Consider the following 16,489-nt stretch of genomic DNA (forward strand, 5'->3'; position numbering starts at 1 on the left):
TGGGATCTGAGCGCTCGTCACGCTGACCAGCTCTTCCTGGGCAAACAGGTAGTTTGTTTACTCACCTGAGGTTTAGTTCACAAATAACTCAAGTAACTGTGAGAGGTGCGCTTGATTTTAATCTCACTGCAGTTACAGCGAGTTACCAAGTTAACATTGTTGTGTGTGTGTGTGTGTGTGTGTGTGTGTGCGTGTGCGTGTGTGCGTGTGTGTGTGTTAAACCCCCCCCCTCCCCCCCTTTGCAGCAGCTGGAGAGTCTGGTGTGGGAACGCTCTGGAAACTTGTTTGTCAGTTCCCATAACGATGGGGGCTACTCTGTTTGGCCTGTTACCAATGGCAACACCTACAATCACCAGCCAGTGTCATCCACCATCCCATATGGTGAGAAACACACACACACACACACACACACACACACACACACACAGGTCTGGTGGAGGTGATGGTTCTGTTTCACAATGGCAAAATGAACCATGTCTGATGACAAATTGTGACTCACTGGGGCTCGTTGTCATGGTGACAGTTAGGGTCACTATAAGAGGATCCACACACACACAAAAAATATGTGTGTGTTTGTGTGTGTGTGTTATTATTATTATTATTATTATTATCATTATCATTATTACTCACTCTTCATGGTCGTCTGTCCCAGGTCCATTTCCCTGCAAGGCCATCAGCAAGATCCTGTACCGGACGGCAGAGACGGGGTGAGAGCTGAAGCCTCGTGTCGTGACATTTTTCCTGTGTGAGAACATGTGATTCCTGCAGTCAGACTGGGCGTCTCGGGTCTCAGCGCCAGAACATTTTTTACTCCTCCTTCCTTTTTAATTCTTCTGCTTTTCATCTTTCTTTTCTTTTTTTCTTTTTGTGCCTGTGAATGAAAAAAGTTGCTGCCCCAAGATTTCTGTTCCTCTCTAAATGTTGATTACTGAAAAAGATAAAAACAACAGTCTTTGTTCAGTAAATGTTTTTGTGATCTGGATTTCATCCAGGTTTTTTGTAGTATAGATTTTTCTCTTATTTTTGTTTTTAAAATTCAAAATAAAAGCTCATTTGCAGATGTAGAAAACGTTCCCACTCGTCCTGGAAACTCAGATGATGGATGGATGGATGAAATGCTTTTGTGTGTTCCCTCGCTGCAGTTCTCCGGTGCTGTTGTACAGCGGCGGGATGCCCAGAGCCAGCTACGGCGACCGCCACTGTCTGACCGTGCAGCAGGACAAAGACCACGTCACTCTCGACTTCACATCGCGAGTCATTGACTTCTTCACGGTCCACAGCACGGAGCAGGAGAAAGGTGAGGGGATGCGTGATGATGCGTCTCCATCCATTCGTTGATTCGAAGACGTTTTCAGGAACGTCATCACATTTTCTGTCCCGTCTCTCGTCCTCATAGAGTTTGACGACCCGTCGGCGTTGGTAGTGTTACTGGAGGAGGAGCTGGTTGTAATCGACCTCCAGACCCCCGGGTGGCCGTCTCTGCCGACGCCCTACCTGGCTCCCCTCCACTCCTCCGCCATCACCTGCTCCTGCCACATCTCCAGCGTCCCGCCGAAACTGTGGGAGAGGCTGGTGAACGCCGGCAAAGCACAGCAGGGCCTGCAGCACACGCACAGGGTGAGAGGCGAGCGCCGTCTGCGCAGCACGGTTAAACAGGAAACACGCACGCACAACAACTGGGTGGTGACTCATTAATCCTCTGCGCCGGAGGCCATTTTGTTTTCAGGTCGTCCATACGTCCCGTTCTCATGGACTCGATCCAACACTCATTCACTAGAACACAAGAATGAACTGATTTAGGTTTTGGGGGTCAAAGGTCAAAGGTAACGGTGACCTCAGGAAACACTTTTTAGCCATTTACTCAAGACTTCAAACAGAAATTAAGACGAAGCTTCACACCAAAGGTTCATATTGTCTCTGACTCTGGATAAACTGATGTAACAGGGAACTAGTCTGTGTGTGGCGGAGGGATACGACCACGAGGAGGCGGTTCTAGTTTTAAAACTCGACTCGTATTGTGCGGCTGTCAGTGCTCTTTAAGAATATTTTAAATACTCTGAATTATTCCAGTAAATTGTTCTTCTGTCAACTCATAAATCCTAGAAAATCCCCAGCTGGCCTTTGTGTCAGAGCTTGTGAAATCTTTATTAGATGCAACACTTTGCTGCTTTTTGTCAGAGCTTTTGGCCACTGTGAAATCTTGTGTGTCCAAACACAATATTCAGAGCGTCTCCATGTTTTTATACGTCGTGGACTTTGTTGCAGAGACTGGAAAACGTAGATGACGCTGAGTAGTGTAGAAATATGTGCAGTGAACTCCCGCATCGAGGAAAAAAAGAGGAGAAAATCTGCTTTTGTTTTGTTGCTTTTGATCTTTTTGTTTCTCGCACATTCTTCTGGCGTCACGGAAAAGTTCCTTCTCTGTGCATTAGAGTTGATTTCTGCTCTTTCTTCGTCTGAGGCCGAGTTACTGGTGGAGCTGCAGCTGCTGGCAGGACGCTGCAGAACAGGATTATTCTGTAAATTGGTTTATTCATGGCGGCGGGGATATTCATTTACAGCGAATCAAGGATGCATGTAAGCAGCTTAACCTGAGGACACCTTCAGCAGAGCGTGGCCAAACCCAGCTGCTCACGCCTTTCATTTATTTTATTTTCAAATATGTTTCAGTGAGTCAAAGAAAATCACACACACAGCGAACTGTCGCCGCGGTGCTCGTTTATACGACTTAATGAGAATTGACAAAAACAAATGTGTACGACTGAATAATAAATAGATAAGGGAGAAAAGATTAATCTGAATCTAAGACTCAGGTGAGGGAGTCCAGGAGAAGTGCTTTTCTTCCTTGATCTTCCCTTTGGATTTCTTTTCGTAAATCTCTCATGTTTTAAATATGGCCGCCGGCGCTCGCCAGTGTTCACGTACGTACAACCAGCACGCTCACACATTCAAGCTGCAGGGTTTTATTTGGATTTGTGGGATTTTTCAGCTTCTAAAAAACTTTTAGACACCACAGGTAGCAGGTTATGAATGAGCAGCTCACTGGACAGGTGACAGGTGTGTCCACAGTGTCTGTCTCTGGAAGGAAGCATGAAACATGAGCTGTTCCCTTGTTCCCAGAGAGGACATGCAGCAGGTAAACCCAGCACTGCTACTACTGGACACGTTATTTTAAAGTTTAAACACAAACATTTTAACAGTCGCTGTGATCGTGATACTCAGTTTCTTCACCGTTTCATGTCTGGGTTTCTCCCTCATGCCTGTCAGGTGTCGTATGGAGGCCGGAGAGCAGTTTAAATGGGTAATAAGCGGTTGAATGGACGTTGTTACTCACGGTTGCTTGTTGATCTGAGCTCAGGCGCTGGCAGCCGCTCAGCTCCGAGGAAACCGGCAGGAGTGTGACCGTCAGCCGGCTGCTGCTGCTGTGTGAACTTTAAGAGCAGGTGTAGGCAGTTAAAGGCTTTGCAGAGTCTTTGTAGCTCAGATCAGCTGTTTGATCAGTGGCAGATTAAACTAACACACACACACACACACACACACACACACACACAGATGCACAGCTGGTGTGCTCGTAAATCACGGCTGCGTCTGTCTGAGCGAAGCCAAACCAGAGAGACTGGCACTGAAGCAGCAGCAGCAGCGGTGGTGTCAGTGTCTGTGTGTCAGGGTTACTACGTTTTGAGATGGGGTCATGGTGAAAATTGAAAGGGTTAGAAAATATGTTGTTGTTCTGTCAAGTTCAATTTTTGATTTTTTTGATTTTTTTTTTTTGCTCCTGCAGCTTTTCATAATTTTTTTATTTCACTGTGATGAAGTTTCTCTGTGTCTGTGCAGAGCTGGCCCATATGTGGAGGGAAAAACCTGGCACCTCCACCCAAACAACAAGAGCTGCTGTTGACAGGGTATGTACACACACACACACACACACACACACACACACACACACACTCTAACACTTAAACACGTCCACCCTGCAGATGCATACAGCTGTCTTCCTTTTTTCTTCATGACACAACTCTGGCACAGATCTGATCCCAGTGAAGTGACTCAAAGTTTTAGTTTTAGCTTTTCTTTTTCATTTCTGATCTGAACCACATGAAAATACTGGATAAATCTGGATCCACATGCGACTTCCAGATACCGAAACCAGAATTTGTCAGCATTGTCATGACGGTAAGAAAATCCTGGAACAACTGGCAGAATCTTTCTCCAGATATTTGGCAGAAGTGGCGCCGACACTCACCAGAGGCGGAAACGGTCGGATTGATTCTCAGCTGTGGAAACTGTCACCGTCACACACACACACACACACACACACACACACACACACACACACACACACCAGAGCCGGACGATAAATCGATTTTACAGATTAATCAGAACTCATGGTTTATAAGAATGAAAATCGAATTTCACTTTAACTTAATTACGATATTGAGCCGCCGCTTCCCGAGCTGCCGGAGTTCGTAGCAACACGAGTCAAGACACAAGTGAAATATCAACATGGCCGCACCGCAGTGTCTCCTCCGTCGTCTGGAAGTGATTCCGTGGTTTTCTGAACGCAGCGGCACGACTAATTTATTCCAGCACCTCAGACAGAAGCAGCTGAGTGGGAGGAGTCTGTGGCGGCTGTAAAACACCTGCTGAAAGATGAAGATGAGCGGCGTCCCGGTAGAAAGACGTTACAGAGGCAGAAGAAAGCACCTCGTCTCTGAGTTTTATTTTAATTAACATGCAAATAATGTTGCAATAAATTTTTTCAAGAGGCTTTTATTTATTTTTAAAAAGTGAAGTTTGGTGAAATTTACTTTGCACTTTATTAATGTATTAAACCAAACAGGGAAACTCTTCTTTCTTCATTTGCTTTTGTTTTCTTTATAAACAAAACTAAACTTTGTCTTTCGTAGTTTGTTTTTGAGAGAAATAAAAGATCTGCACATTCCTGAGAGATTTTCCACTAAAACACTTTCAGGTCGTCGTGGTGTTTTTGTCTGAATGTCTCTTTACGTCTCACAGACACGAGGACGGCACCGTTCGCTTCTGGGATGCGTCGGGTGTTGCCCTCACGCCGCTGTACAAACTCAGCACAGCCAATGTCTTCCACACCGACTGCGACCCCGGCGACGACCCTCAGGACCCCGGCGACGACCCCGACATGCAGCAGGAGGAGGAGTGGCCTCCCTTCAGGAAGGTGAGAGCCGAGGAGGCGTGAGGAGGAAAGGAAGCGGGGATAAGAGGGTTAAAGATCGGGCTGTGTCTCGTACACACACTCGGTCCTGTAACGCTACATCTGTGGCCTAATTTTCCCATCTGAATGCTTTCATGTGTTTTGGGTTTTCAGACGGACCCGCCCCATTGTTCCTGTTCAAACTCCCCTCTCCAGGAACCGCAGTCTGTTTTTTAACGCTCTTGTTTTCTGTGCAGAATTACATTTAAATGAAGTGACTCTGCGCCGGGCGGCAGGAGTCCGGCCTCGGTAGATGCCGACAGGAAATGGAAGACGGGTCGTGAAGCGAATGAATATTTAAATGAACTGAGTGTTTGGTCGGAGAGCAGCATCAGCTGGGATCATTAATGCTGAACATGAGTGTCACATACACACACACACACACACACACACACACAACACACACACACACACACCCCCACCCACCTTTCCACATGTATCCTGTGGTAACGGAGCTGCATGTTCAGGAATGTGGCTTCATATGGGATGAAGAGCCTTTCCTTTTTTCTCTCTCCTCTGTAATGAAAACCAGACCAATCAGCCCACTCTGTGTGTGTGTGTGTGTGTGTGTGTGTGTGTGTGTGTGTGTGTGTGTGTGTGTGTGTGTGTTGTGTGTGTGTGTGGTGTGTGTGTGTGTGTGTGTGTGTGTGTGTGTTGTGTGTGTGTGTGTGTGTGTGTGTGTGTGTGTGTGTGTGTGTGTGTGTGACCAACTTCTCCTACTCCTTGTTTTGCCAAAACACAGCTCCCATGCGAGAGGGGATTCTGTTGGAATTCCTACTCTGTGTGTGTGTGTGTGTGTGTGTGTGTGTGTGTGTGTGTGACTGACAGATTAATGCACATGTTTTGCTGAGTATGTATGAGGGGAAACGGGGGGGGGGGGGGCTGCAGTAGAGGAGAGCTTCAGACGGACGTGTTGACATTGATCTGCCTGAACTGAATCTGATCAGATCAATAATCCAGAATGAGACTGAGCACAGTTTTGTGAAGAGTTGAGAAAGAGAAACGTGCGTCTCATTCAGCAGCTGCTCAGACGGATGATGGGAGAAGACGAACGGCAGTTTCTTGTTCCTGGCGTAACTCACGGTGACGCCGTCGCTCGGCTGCTGATCACGTGACTCAGAATTCGTTGGCATCTTCGGCGACGCTGAAATAACACTTTTTTTATTTCTCTCTCTCGTTAGGCCCAAACTGTTTCAAACTGTCTGACGTTTACAATCACCAGACAGGAAGTGACACAGATTTTAAGATGTTGACGCACAAAAACCGCAAACTGCCTGTGCGTGGTTTTCGTAACATCCGACTGACTCCGGTGTACGTGTGTGTTTGTGTGTTTGTGTGTAGGTGGGCTGCTTCGACCCGTACAGCGATGACCCCAGGCTGGGCATCCAGAAGATCAGCCTGTGCAAATACAGCAACAAGCTGGTGGTGGCAGGAACTGCTGGACAGGTGACGCAAACATGATCGTACTGAGATCTGTTTCTGCTTTTAAACCACATGTAGAAATGACATTTAGATATGTTGACAGAGACCAGCAGAGCGCCGCGTAGCTGTGGGCGGGGCCACGGGAAAGGAACACTTTTAAAAACACCCACAGAAACAATCAGTTCAGACGTAGCTTCATGTAGCTTCTTGACTTCCTGCGTGTCTCCAGGTGATAGTGTTGGGTTTGAGCGACGAGCGCTCGGACCACGTGGTGGACGTGTCGGTGGTTGACCTGCTGCAGGACAGGGAGGGCTTCACCTGGAAGGGCCACGACAGACTGGAGCCGCGCCTTAAACCCGCCCCCTTCCCCCCGGGCTTCCAGCCGCTGGTGCTGGTGCAGTGCCTGCCCCCGGCCTCCGTCACCGCCGTCGCGCTGCACGCAGAGTGGAACCTGATCGCCTTTGGGACGAGTCATGGGTTCGGCCTGTTTGATTACCACAGACGAAACGCTGTGCTGGCCAGGTTAGAAACACACACATATACATACATGCATACATGCATAGGACACGGGCGTCTGACAAATGAACCAAACTCGATCCAGAAAGCCACGCTCTACTTCCTGGTTGTGCCCCCAGGTGTACCCTGCACCCTAACGACTCGTTGGCGATGGAGGGGCCCCTGTCCAGAGTCAAGTCCCTGAAAAAGTCCCTACGGCAGAGCTTCAGGCGCATCCGCAAGAGCAGGGTGTCGGGGAAGAAACGCACCATCACCAGCCCCGCCAGCAAGGTAAATGACTCTCTCTCCGTTTGTACGAGGCTTCGCTCAGAACAGAGAGACTGAATCCATCTGTGACAGGTCCAAGAGGCCAACGCCGCTTTGGCAGAGCAGGAGGAAATGGCGCCCGTACAGCGAAGGATTGAACCCCGGTCAGCGGACGACTCGCTGTCTGGAGTGGTCCGATGTCTTTGCTTCGCTGACACCTTCCTGCGTGACGGTGCGTTCACTTCCTGGTTGAGATTGTTGACTGGACGTGGAGCTCTCACTCTGACAGATCAGTGTTTTGTTTGTATTATTGTTGTTCATCATTACTGCGCTCTAACCACCAGGTACACACCATGGCCCCACACTATGGGCGGGCACCAACTCGGGCAGCGTGTACGCCTACGCTCTGGAGGTTCCCGGCGTGGGCTCGGGCCGCGTGTGTGAGCGGGGCGGGGCGAGCGAGAGCAGCGTGTGCGTGGAGGCGGTGTTGGGCAAAGAGATTCAGCTGATGCACAGGGCTCCTGTGGTGTCGATCTGCGTGTTGGACGGCCGGGGGAAACCGTTGCCGGACCCGTACGAAGCCTCGCAGGACCTCGCCATCGCACCGGATATGACCAACGCTCACTCTGTCCTCATCGCGTCAGAGGAACAGCTCAAGGTGGAGAAGGAAAAACTGTCTTTGTATCTGAGAGACTGTCAGAGACTCAGGAAGTTACAGTCTTTCCCTCTCTCTCTCTCTCTCTCCAGGTGTTCTCTCTCCCCAAGGTGAGCGCCAAGACCAAGTTCAAGCTGACGGCGCATGAAGGCTGCCGGGTGAGGAAGGTGGCGCTGGTGGTGTTCAGCTCCACGGCTCAGGAAGACTACAGTGAACACACACTGGTGTGTCTGACCAACCTGGGAGACATGCACCTCTTTAACATCCCGGGCCTCCGACCACAGGTGGGGCTAAGGGGCGGGGCTAAGGGGCGGGGCTTAGGGGGACGGTTGTGTGTGTTTGTGTGTGTGTGCATTTTAATGGTGTTTATAGTAACTGTGCAGTGTTATTGGTACCATTGGAAAAAGAATGATTATGTTCTCTCTCTCTAACTTTAAAAGAGTGATGAACCTGCTGAGACGAACTCGTTGTTCAATACTTTGCGACTTTTAAAAAGCATTAAACAACAAGTTCATCACTCTTAAGTGTCCCCCCGGAAACACTTCCTGCAGCGAGTATTTGCAGCTGTATCTATTAGTTTGTGTTTTGTCTGTTTTAATGTGTTTTCCTGTAGCTGCAGTGCTTTGACCTCTCAGAGCCACCGTAGCATCGCGATAGTGCTGATGATTCCCACCGCTGCTTATCACTGATGTCTTCTTTGTGTGTCCTCAGGTGCGCTACGACTGCATCCGCAAAGAAGACATTAGCGGCATTGCATCCTGCGTTTTCACCAAGAACGGACAAGGTGAGGAGATAAAAGTGAAAACACCGTTTCATTCGGACACTGGCAACTAGAAGATATTTAACATTTTCAACAATGAAACGAGACAACACCTCGAGACACAATGCAGGGAGAGATGAGGACAGTCAGACCAGGTGAAGGGTCAGTTCACAAGAAGTATTGTCTCACACTGTGGTATCAAGCCATGCAGATAGTTTTGGTTTTATTTTCCAACCCTCTGAGACATCTGTTTGTTTGAGACCTCTGCCTCCACCCCGGTGCAGCGGAGGTGAAACATTATATTAAAAAAATATCAACAAGAGCATTTCTCTCCAGGACAATGAGACATTTTTCACAGTCGAAGTGGTAACGGTCTAATTTAGGGTGACGCAGATGTCCATGTTTTCCAGATGTGTAACGTTGCGCTTGTTTTTGTCAACAGAGAGGACTGGTCGTTACAGCAGCTTCAGAAATAAAGTTATCCAAATCATTTTTTTTTTGTCTCTAGTTAGAGAAAAGGTTAGCTGGCTCACTCATTGGTCAGGAGTTCATTACCAGGCAGTGAACTAACAAAAACTAACATTCCCAAATCCTCCGAGCTGGGACTTGAATGAATAGTTTTTATGTTTGAAGAAGTGAAGAAGAAGAATTTACTCGACTGTCTGCAGTGAATCACAACCTTGAATACTCTTCTTTTGATCTGCAGACACTTACGAACTAAAGGAATATAAATAATGGAGGAACAGACAGACAATTGGACCTTGCGATAGCTTCAAATGTAGGGAGTCGTTTTGATCAGTCGTCCTTCACCATAGTTTATTACAGTACAACAATTTCCATGGTCAAAATACATGAAACCGAAACATTTTAATTATATATTGACACTTTAGTCTAACTGCTGTTTGTTTGTTTGTTTGTTTGTTTGTTTGTTTGTTTGTTTGTTGTTCCCACAGGCTTTTACCTGATCTCCCCCTCAGAGTACGAGAGGTTCTCACTGTCTGCGAAGGTCCTGACTGAGCCGCTCTTCTCTGTGCAGTTGGACCGGCCACTAGAGCCCACACCTGCCAGGTAACACACACACACACACACACACACACACACACACACACACACACACACATATTTAGATTAGATGCTTCGCCTCTACCAAATTGCATTCCTGATGTATTAATTGACGACTGCAGGGACACCCAAACTCTTCCAGGTGAACTGAATGCAGGTGAACATGAGATCAAGCACACCTGAACGTTTTTCATACTGACTTACACAACTTGCATATCTCTTAATATCAGTAGCAAAGTAAGTATAAAATTTAACAAATGATGGGAAATAAAAGTGAGAGAATAGTAACAAATACATTTCATATTTTCTGAGGACCCACCCTAAGTCTGTTAAGGACCCTTGGTGGTCCCTGGACCCCACGTTGGGAACCACTTGAGCTTGAGGCGCTCAGCTCCATGTGAAACCAAAGAAATGAAACTTTCTTACTGTTGTTGCTTCGTTGTTGCTCCGTCCACGGCCAAAGTAAACGCTCGTGTGTCTCCTCAGCGACGGTACGACAACGCAGCCGCAGGCCAACGGAACCCACAAGAACCAGATGGGTCAGGCTGAGGGTAGGTCCAAACACACACACACACACACACACACACACACACACACACACACACACACACACACACACACACACACACACACGCCTTCCTCTTTTTATTTCTCTCCCACTTCATCTCTCTCTCTCTCTCTTGTCTCTCTGAGACTCTTAAACCCTCGATCAGACCTGGCAGGGGTTCCCATCTCATCTCATCTCCATGGCAACCACTCAGTATGCCCCAGTTGCCTCTCCTGCCCGGCACCTCCCTCCCTGGCAGGAAGTGATGGTTGTTGTGGCGACCAGCGTAGACCAGTTTGTTTATGTCACTGAAACCTCAGACTTTAAGAACCAGTCATTCAGACGACGCAGAACGTTTTAATGGTTTTTTTCCCCCATTTTGACAAATTGTAAGAATTAATGCTCCATGAAAAGAGTTTAAAGGAAGGAATGAGGCTTTGAAAGACTTAACCAGCTTTTAACTTTCTCTTTTTGATGTTGTTTTGAATTCAGAAACAACCTTTTTTTTGCAAATACTTTTGTTTTTCTCAGAGGAAAGAACAGGAGGAAGGATGTGTGGCAGCATTCGAACAACTACACTTGAGCAAATTTTGTGAAATCGTCACTTTCCAAATCTGTTAAACTCTCTAAGAACTCTGACCTTGACACGGTGAATGTGTTTCGACGCAGTTGCTTATGAATTTCACAGAGGGGGTAAATATCTCTCTATCTATTAGCATTAATTTCGAGTCCTATTTGAAGCCGCTGGATGAACATGTTCCCTCTCTGGGTTCGGTCTCCACCACCTCCTGAGGGAAGAATCTGGCTCTTTAGCTGCTAAATGCTCCACTGTGTTCAGCAGCTGGTCGCTAACTCCTCTCACGTTACAAGTAGTTATAACGTATTGTTCACATAGAAGTGTTTGACGAGAGCAGCTTTAAATGTTCAAAACCAAATCTGAAAAATCATTTAGTGTCTCTACCATTTCTATGCCGTAACATTTCAAGTGTATTTGTCAGGTCACAAACATCCTCCAGCCCCTGACTCTCTGGGTTCCTCCCTCACAGGTCAAACAGAGGGGCCCCCCAGCTCCCTGTCCTCCCCCGTCCTGGACACCCCACTGGACTCCCCCCTCAGCTGCGCTGACCTCACCCTCGACTCCACAGGAGAAATCACGGTGGAGGACGTCAGGGACTTCCTAACGTAGGCGTACACGTTCACATGCACACGTACTCTCAGCTGGCGTCGTTAATTCATTTTCAGGAGTTAATTACTTGTGTGTGTGTGTGTGTGTGTGTGTGTGTGTGTGTGTGTGTGTGTGCTGCAGCACTGTGGACGAAGCAGAGAATAACCTGAAGAACATTAAAGAGGAGGAAGGACGCTCGACCGGCATCCTCATCAACTGAACAGGTGAGACGCAGAGAGATGAGCTGCTTTCATGTTCACTCACATTTCTCCTGCAAACTCAACAGTACGAGCAGATGCATGAGCGAGTGGACACACACACACACACACACACACACACACACACACACACACACACACACACACACACACAGACAGACACCTGTTTCTAATGGAGCTGGTCCAGAGTGTGCAAACTTCAAAGAGTCGTTCTGTCTGAGCGCCGCATTCCAGTAACGAGCCGTCCGCTCTGTTTTCCCGCTCGGTGCCTTTGAAAAGTCGGTGGAGCAGAAATCATTTCCACCAACTCACTGATGAGATTTTCACCGTCTCACACTCGGGGTCACGGTGTTTGTTCCCTTGCTCTGTACTCTGCCTGTGACTTCTTTATTCCCCTTTTATTATTTATTCACATTTATGTTTTATTTTGTTCAGTTTTTCTTTTCTGTTTTCTTGAGCCGGCTGCGTCTACTTCCTTTAATCAGCTGATACTGACGCGTGTCCTGAGCTGCTTCTCGTGGTTTAATGACAAGAACACAGGAACACGTTTATCATTAGGGAGAAGCTCAACATGGCGTGAAGCGATGACACGTTTACCTCCTCTGCTCTAATAGCACTGATCCATCCAGCTACATCAGTCCGCAGCCACAGGACTCGGATCAGGAGGAGGTTGTTGTTTACGTCTCCTTCCTCTGCGCTGGTTTATAACTCTGCTGCCCCCTGCTGGTGCCATCTGAAGCTACAGCGTAACACAAGTCAACTTAATAATCTTTATTAATTATGTTAATTTTTTAACTTATTGAAAAAAATATTAAATATTGAATTTGTTATATTTATATATATATTATTAGTAATTTAGATTCTATATTAATTAGGGCAGATATTTTTTTCATTATTGATTAATCATTTAAACTTTAACCTTTTTTTGTTTATCTATAAAATGCTAATTAACGGTGACAGATGATGTCATGTTTTACCAGAGCACAAAGTGACTTCTGAAAATTTTTCTGAAGAACGTGCAAAACTCAAAAGTTAAACTGAAACGAATCCTCACATCAAAGAAGCCAAAGCTTTTTTTCTTTTTTTTTTCATTGTTTTTATGAAGCTGATCTGTGTCTTCATGTGAAATGTTGACGTCTTTGCTCATGTTCTCCTCTGATTGCTGTTGAAGTATTACAGGGAGGGGCTCGAGCGGTCTGGATGGACTTGGATTTCAGTGCTGCACCACAAACATCTCCCATCAGCCCTCACTGCGGAGCCAGTACTCTGCACCCTCCTGGCTCAGACCGGGAGGAAAGCCTCACTATGGACAAAGAACACATTGAAGACTCTTGTTGTGGCTTCTTCTACTGGAAGAACTGAATCTTCTTCTCCTGTAACCACTTTGGAAAACACACAAAGTCCAACTGAGGGCGACCCCGGTTCTGGACGGACTCGGAGCTCACGATTCCGGTTTCAAGAACGTCATCCATCTTGACGCTCGGTGTGATCTAGTCAGCCCCCACCCCCACCCCCCCCCCCCCCACCCCGGGGCGGCTCGATGGTTCCCGGGTGTTTCCCCCCCGCCCAGTGGAGGTGGTCAGGCTTAATGACTGCGGCTCAGCCTTCGAGGAAACGGCTGTTACACTCTGCACAGGAAACTCAACGGTGACGTTTCTATGTTTTTATTTTTCTACCCACAGTTTTGTGGTGTGCCTGTGTCGGCCCGAGTCCCCACCCCCCACCCCCCACCCCCCACCCACACAACTGGAATCGGTGCTCCGCTGCCAAACGCGCCTGTCGATTCCTTGTGCACACTCGATGTGATGAATTGTTCTGCACGCTGCTTTAACGGCACCACAGCCCTGCGACCGACCCCGAGTGTGAACTGACGACATCCAGCTGAGACTGAGGGAGGAAGCGCTGTGGAGTTTGAAGAGATCAAAACTAGCAAATGAAGTATTTTGAATATTTGAGTATTAAAAGTTGTAGCATCCCCCCCCCCCCCCCCCCGAGGTGCAGTTGATTTGCCTTACCCTGTGTCGTGTGCAGGTGGAGGAGGTGTGTAAATGAACTATTTTCAAACCAGAGTTGTTCCACAGAAGCACATTTTCTCTGTCTACTGGTACTGAAGGAAAAGAACCGAGATCCTGGAGGTGTTTTGTATCGCAGAGATTGACGCTCTGTTAAATACGTTTCGTGTGGCTTTTGGAGAAAGTGAAGATATTTTAATGACAAATAAGAGTGGGTGGAAGCAGGAGGAAAGAACTGACGGTGATTTCAAAGGGAACCAGCTGGTGAAGAGGGAAGCGAAGGTGGTGCTACGAATTTAGGACTAGAGCATATTTTGGTGAAATAATATTTTTGACACTTTTTGAAAAGCCTTTTATTGCTAAATTCACGATCTGAGTTGTTAATACATTCTTAATTTCTCTCAACCTCAATCCAAATTTGTTAAATCCTGGTTTTCATCAGGCCGAACTGGTCGAGCGTCACGTGAGGAAGAAGTGGGCCGTTTATGGTACGACATCGCTGCGGTAAATTTTTTTAACCAGCCTCACATTCTGCTCTTCCACCTTTCACCTGTGTGACGGCAGCACTGTTTAACAATGAGCACAGTGTTGTTGTGTGACCCCTCAGATCGACGGCCTGCGGTCAGTTTTCAGAATAATGTTTCGGTTTTTATCCTCATTTTCTGCTCGTGTTTGGTAAAACCAGCATCGATGAGAGGAAGGGAAGGAGATGAAGGTAAAGAATGTGGTAAAATTGAATCTTCCCTCCGCCGTCGACGGTTCATCATCTCACACAGAAATCTTCTGGACGGGACTCAGGGACGTGTGGCGAGGGAAGCGAAGTCAGTCTGAACGCTAAGTGTAATGTATCGTGATGCACCCAGGAGATTTCTGTTTTGGGTTTCTGTGAATTGGTGCATTCTGGGTAATACTGGCTAGATGCAGAGCTTTGATCACCAGAACTTTTAACCCCCTTGTGTTTTTTTTTTTTTTAAAGTTTCACTGTGTAAAAAAACAAAACAAAAATGTATACAGTATCTATATGTAGGTCCTGAGAAGACAGGTTTATCACGATGAGCCGATGATAGAGTGAAAAGCGCTCGGTGTTACAGCTGCTCCGTCAGTGAAAGAAAATCAGATAAAAAAAGGGACCTCACTACTAACTAATGTAGCTCAGCAGGTAGGACTCATGTTGTTTTACTCATGCGTTAGCTTCTACTTGGTTATTCGGCTGACACATGAATAATTAACCCTTTCATGCTACAGCTGGCACGGTTCACCTTTTTAACTCCACAATTAAGATGAATTTGTTTCTACTTTGTGATTTAAGTTTCGTGTGTAGGATTTTAATCGGGTCATTTGGCATTTTTGGCTGATGAAGAATTGTGAATGTTAATAAAATTATTTACTCTCTCCACGGGATTTGGTCTTGCTGTTTGGTTACTTAACAGTTGTACTTATGATATTGTGATATCTGCAACACTTTCATACCTGTCATTTAAATGGCAAGCTAGCTTAGCCGTTTAGCTTAGCATAAAGACCGCAAACGGGTCGCCTGGCCAACAACATCCTCCCACCATCACCTCAAGTTTTATCTTGATAAAAAGTTTAGTTAGTTTCTAACTTTAGCTTGAAGTTATGTGTTTTTTTTTAAGTTATTTTTTGTCCATTTTTGCCTTAATTCAGGCAGCAGTGAGAGAGAGACAGGAAGTGGGGGGGTCGGGCTCGAGCCCCGGTGGTGAGGTAACACAGCGCTGGCTTCCCTTCTGCCCTGGAGAAAAACCCGTCCCTCTGGTTCTCACTGTATAATTCACACTCTGCACAAAGAAACACAAATCCATTTGAATTCAATGTTGTAAAAGACTTAAACATGAAAACCCCCAGGTGATGTGGGGAGTGAAACCGGTTTGACTTGATTCCATGTTTCTGTATTTATGAAGGGAGCGAGAGAAAGATTAGATAAGAGAACCTAATGAATCCCATGAGGGTGAAGGTGTGACTGGCCGATACAATCGCACATTTTATATTGATAATAATCTATTTAATCTTTCATTACATGTTTATTTTAACCCACTAAATCAACATTATTTTTGACAAATGTTAAATTTTTACAGTCACTTCAAACCCTCATTTCTATGGCGAATGTGGAAATGACAAATTTGTTACCAGAGACCAGCTTGACCTTCATGGTGCAACTCTTCAAACTGTGATAATACAGGGAGAAATCGATCAGGGTCTACTGCTACAGCAAGGTGTGACACCCGTCATTCTCCACCTACGCTGACAACACCCCACATACCTCATATACGCCCCTCTCAATCAAATAAACTGCCCGACCCAGAATGACATTGAAGGATGTAGTTCTGTGTTTCTTTGTGATCAGGAGTTGATGTCAGCCCCAGTTTCTCCAGACTTTACAGTTTATGTGTCATTGTTTAATTCACACTCTGCACAAATCTATTTTTAATTCAATGTTGTAAAAGAGTTAAACATGAAAACCCCCAGGTGTGTATTATCTACAAGCTAATATTAAATCAGCTGACACTCCGCCCAGAGCTCAGGGCCTTGAAAGATCAGGGTTAGGCAGCTAAATTTAATTATGTCTATAATAAAGGGCGTAAGTGCATAATGTCAGGTGTTGCCTTCGTGGGTGGAGAATCACAACAACCTAGGTTATCTT

The 16,489-nt window shown here is 46.4% G+C and overlaps 1 protein-coding gene across 1 annotated transcript in view; it reads left to right on the forward strand.

Moving 5' to 3' along the window:
• Nucleotides 1-15,231, forward strand: part of llgl1 (LLGL scribble cell polarity complex component 1) — a 37,401-nt gene extending 22,170 nt beyond the window's left edge. The window contains exons 6-24 of the mRNA XM_056400421.1: nt 1-48; nt 246-381; nt 653-707; nt 1,143-1,297; nt 1,397-1,617; nt 3,835-3,902; nt 5,017-5,191; nt 6,569-6,673; nt 6,879-7,171; nt 7,285-7,435; nt 7,505-7,643; nt 7,756-8,069; nt 8,159-8,350; nt 8,778-8,850; nt 9,780-9,894; nt 10,375-10,439; nt 11,482-11,617; nt 11,742-11,824; nt 12,990-15,231. The exon at nt 1-48 is cut by the window's left edge and continues 115 nt beyond it. Of these exons, the coding sequence (XP_056256396.1) occupies nt 1-48; nt 246-381; nt 653-707; nt 1,143-1,297; nt 1,397-1,617; nt 3,835-3,902; nt 5,017-5,191; nt 6,569-6,673; nt 6,879-7,171; nt 7,285-7,435; nt 7,505-7,643; nt 7,756-8,069; nt 8,159-8,350; nt 8,778-8,850; nt 9,780-9,894; nt 10,375-10,439; nt 11,482-11,617; nt 11,742-11,820 (2,520 nt within the window). The 3' untranslated portion in view covers nt 11,821-11,824; nt 12,990-15,231. The remainder of the gene's footprint in view (nt 49-245; nt 382-652; nt 708-1,142; nt 1,298-1,396; nt 1,618-3,834; nt 3,903-5,016; nt 5,192-6,568; nt 6,674-6,878; nt 7,172-7,284; nt 7,436-7,504; nt 7,644-7,755; nt 8,070-8,158; nt 8,351-8,777; nt 8,851-9,779; nt 9,895-10,374; nt 10,440-11,481; nt 11,618-11,741; nt 11,825-12,989) is intronic.
• The last annotated feature ends 1,258 nt before the right edge of the window (nt 15,232-16,489 follow it).

The sequence above is a fragment of the Seriola aureovittata genome, chromosome 17 (genome assembly GCF_021018895.1).
Source record: "Seriola aureovittata isolate HTS-2021-v1 ecotype China chromosome 17, ASM2101889v1, whole genome shotgun sequence".
Classification (NCBI taxonomy): domain Eukaryota; kingdom Metazoa; phylum Chordata; class Actinopteri; order Carangiformes; family Carangidae; genus Seriola; species Seriola aureovittata.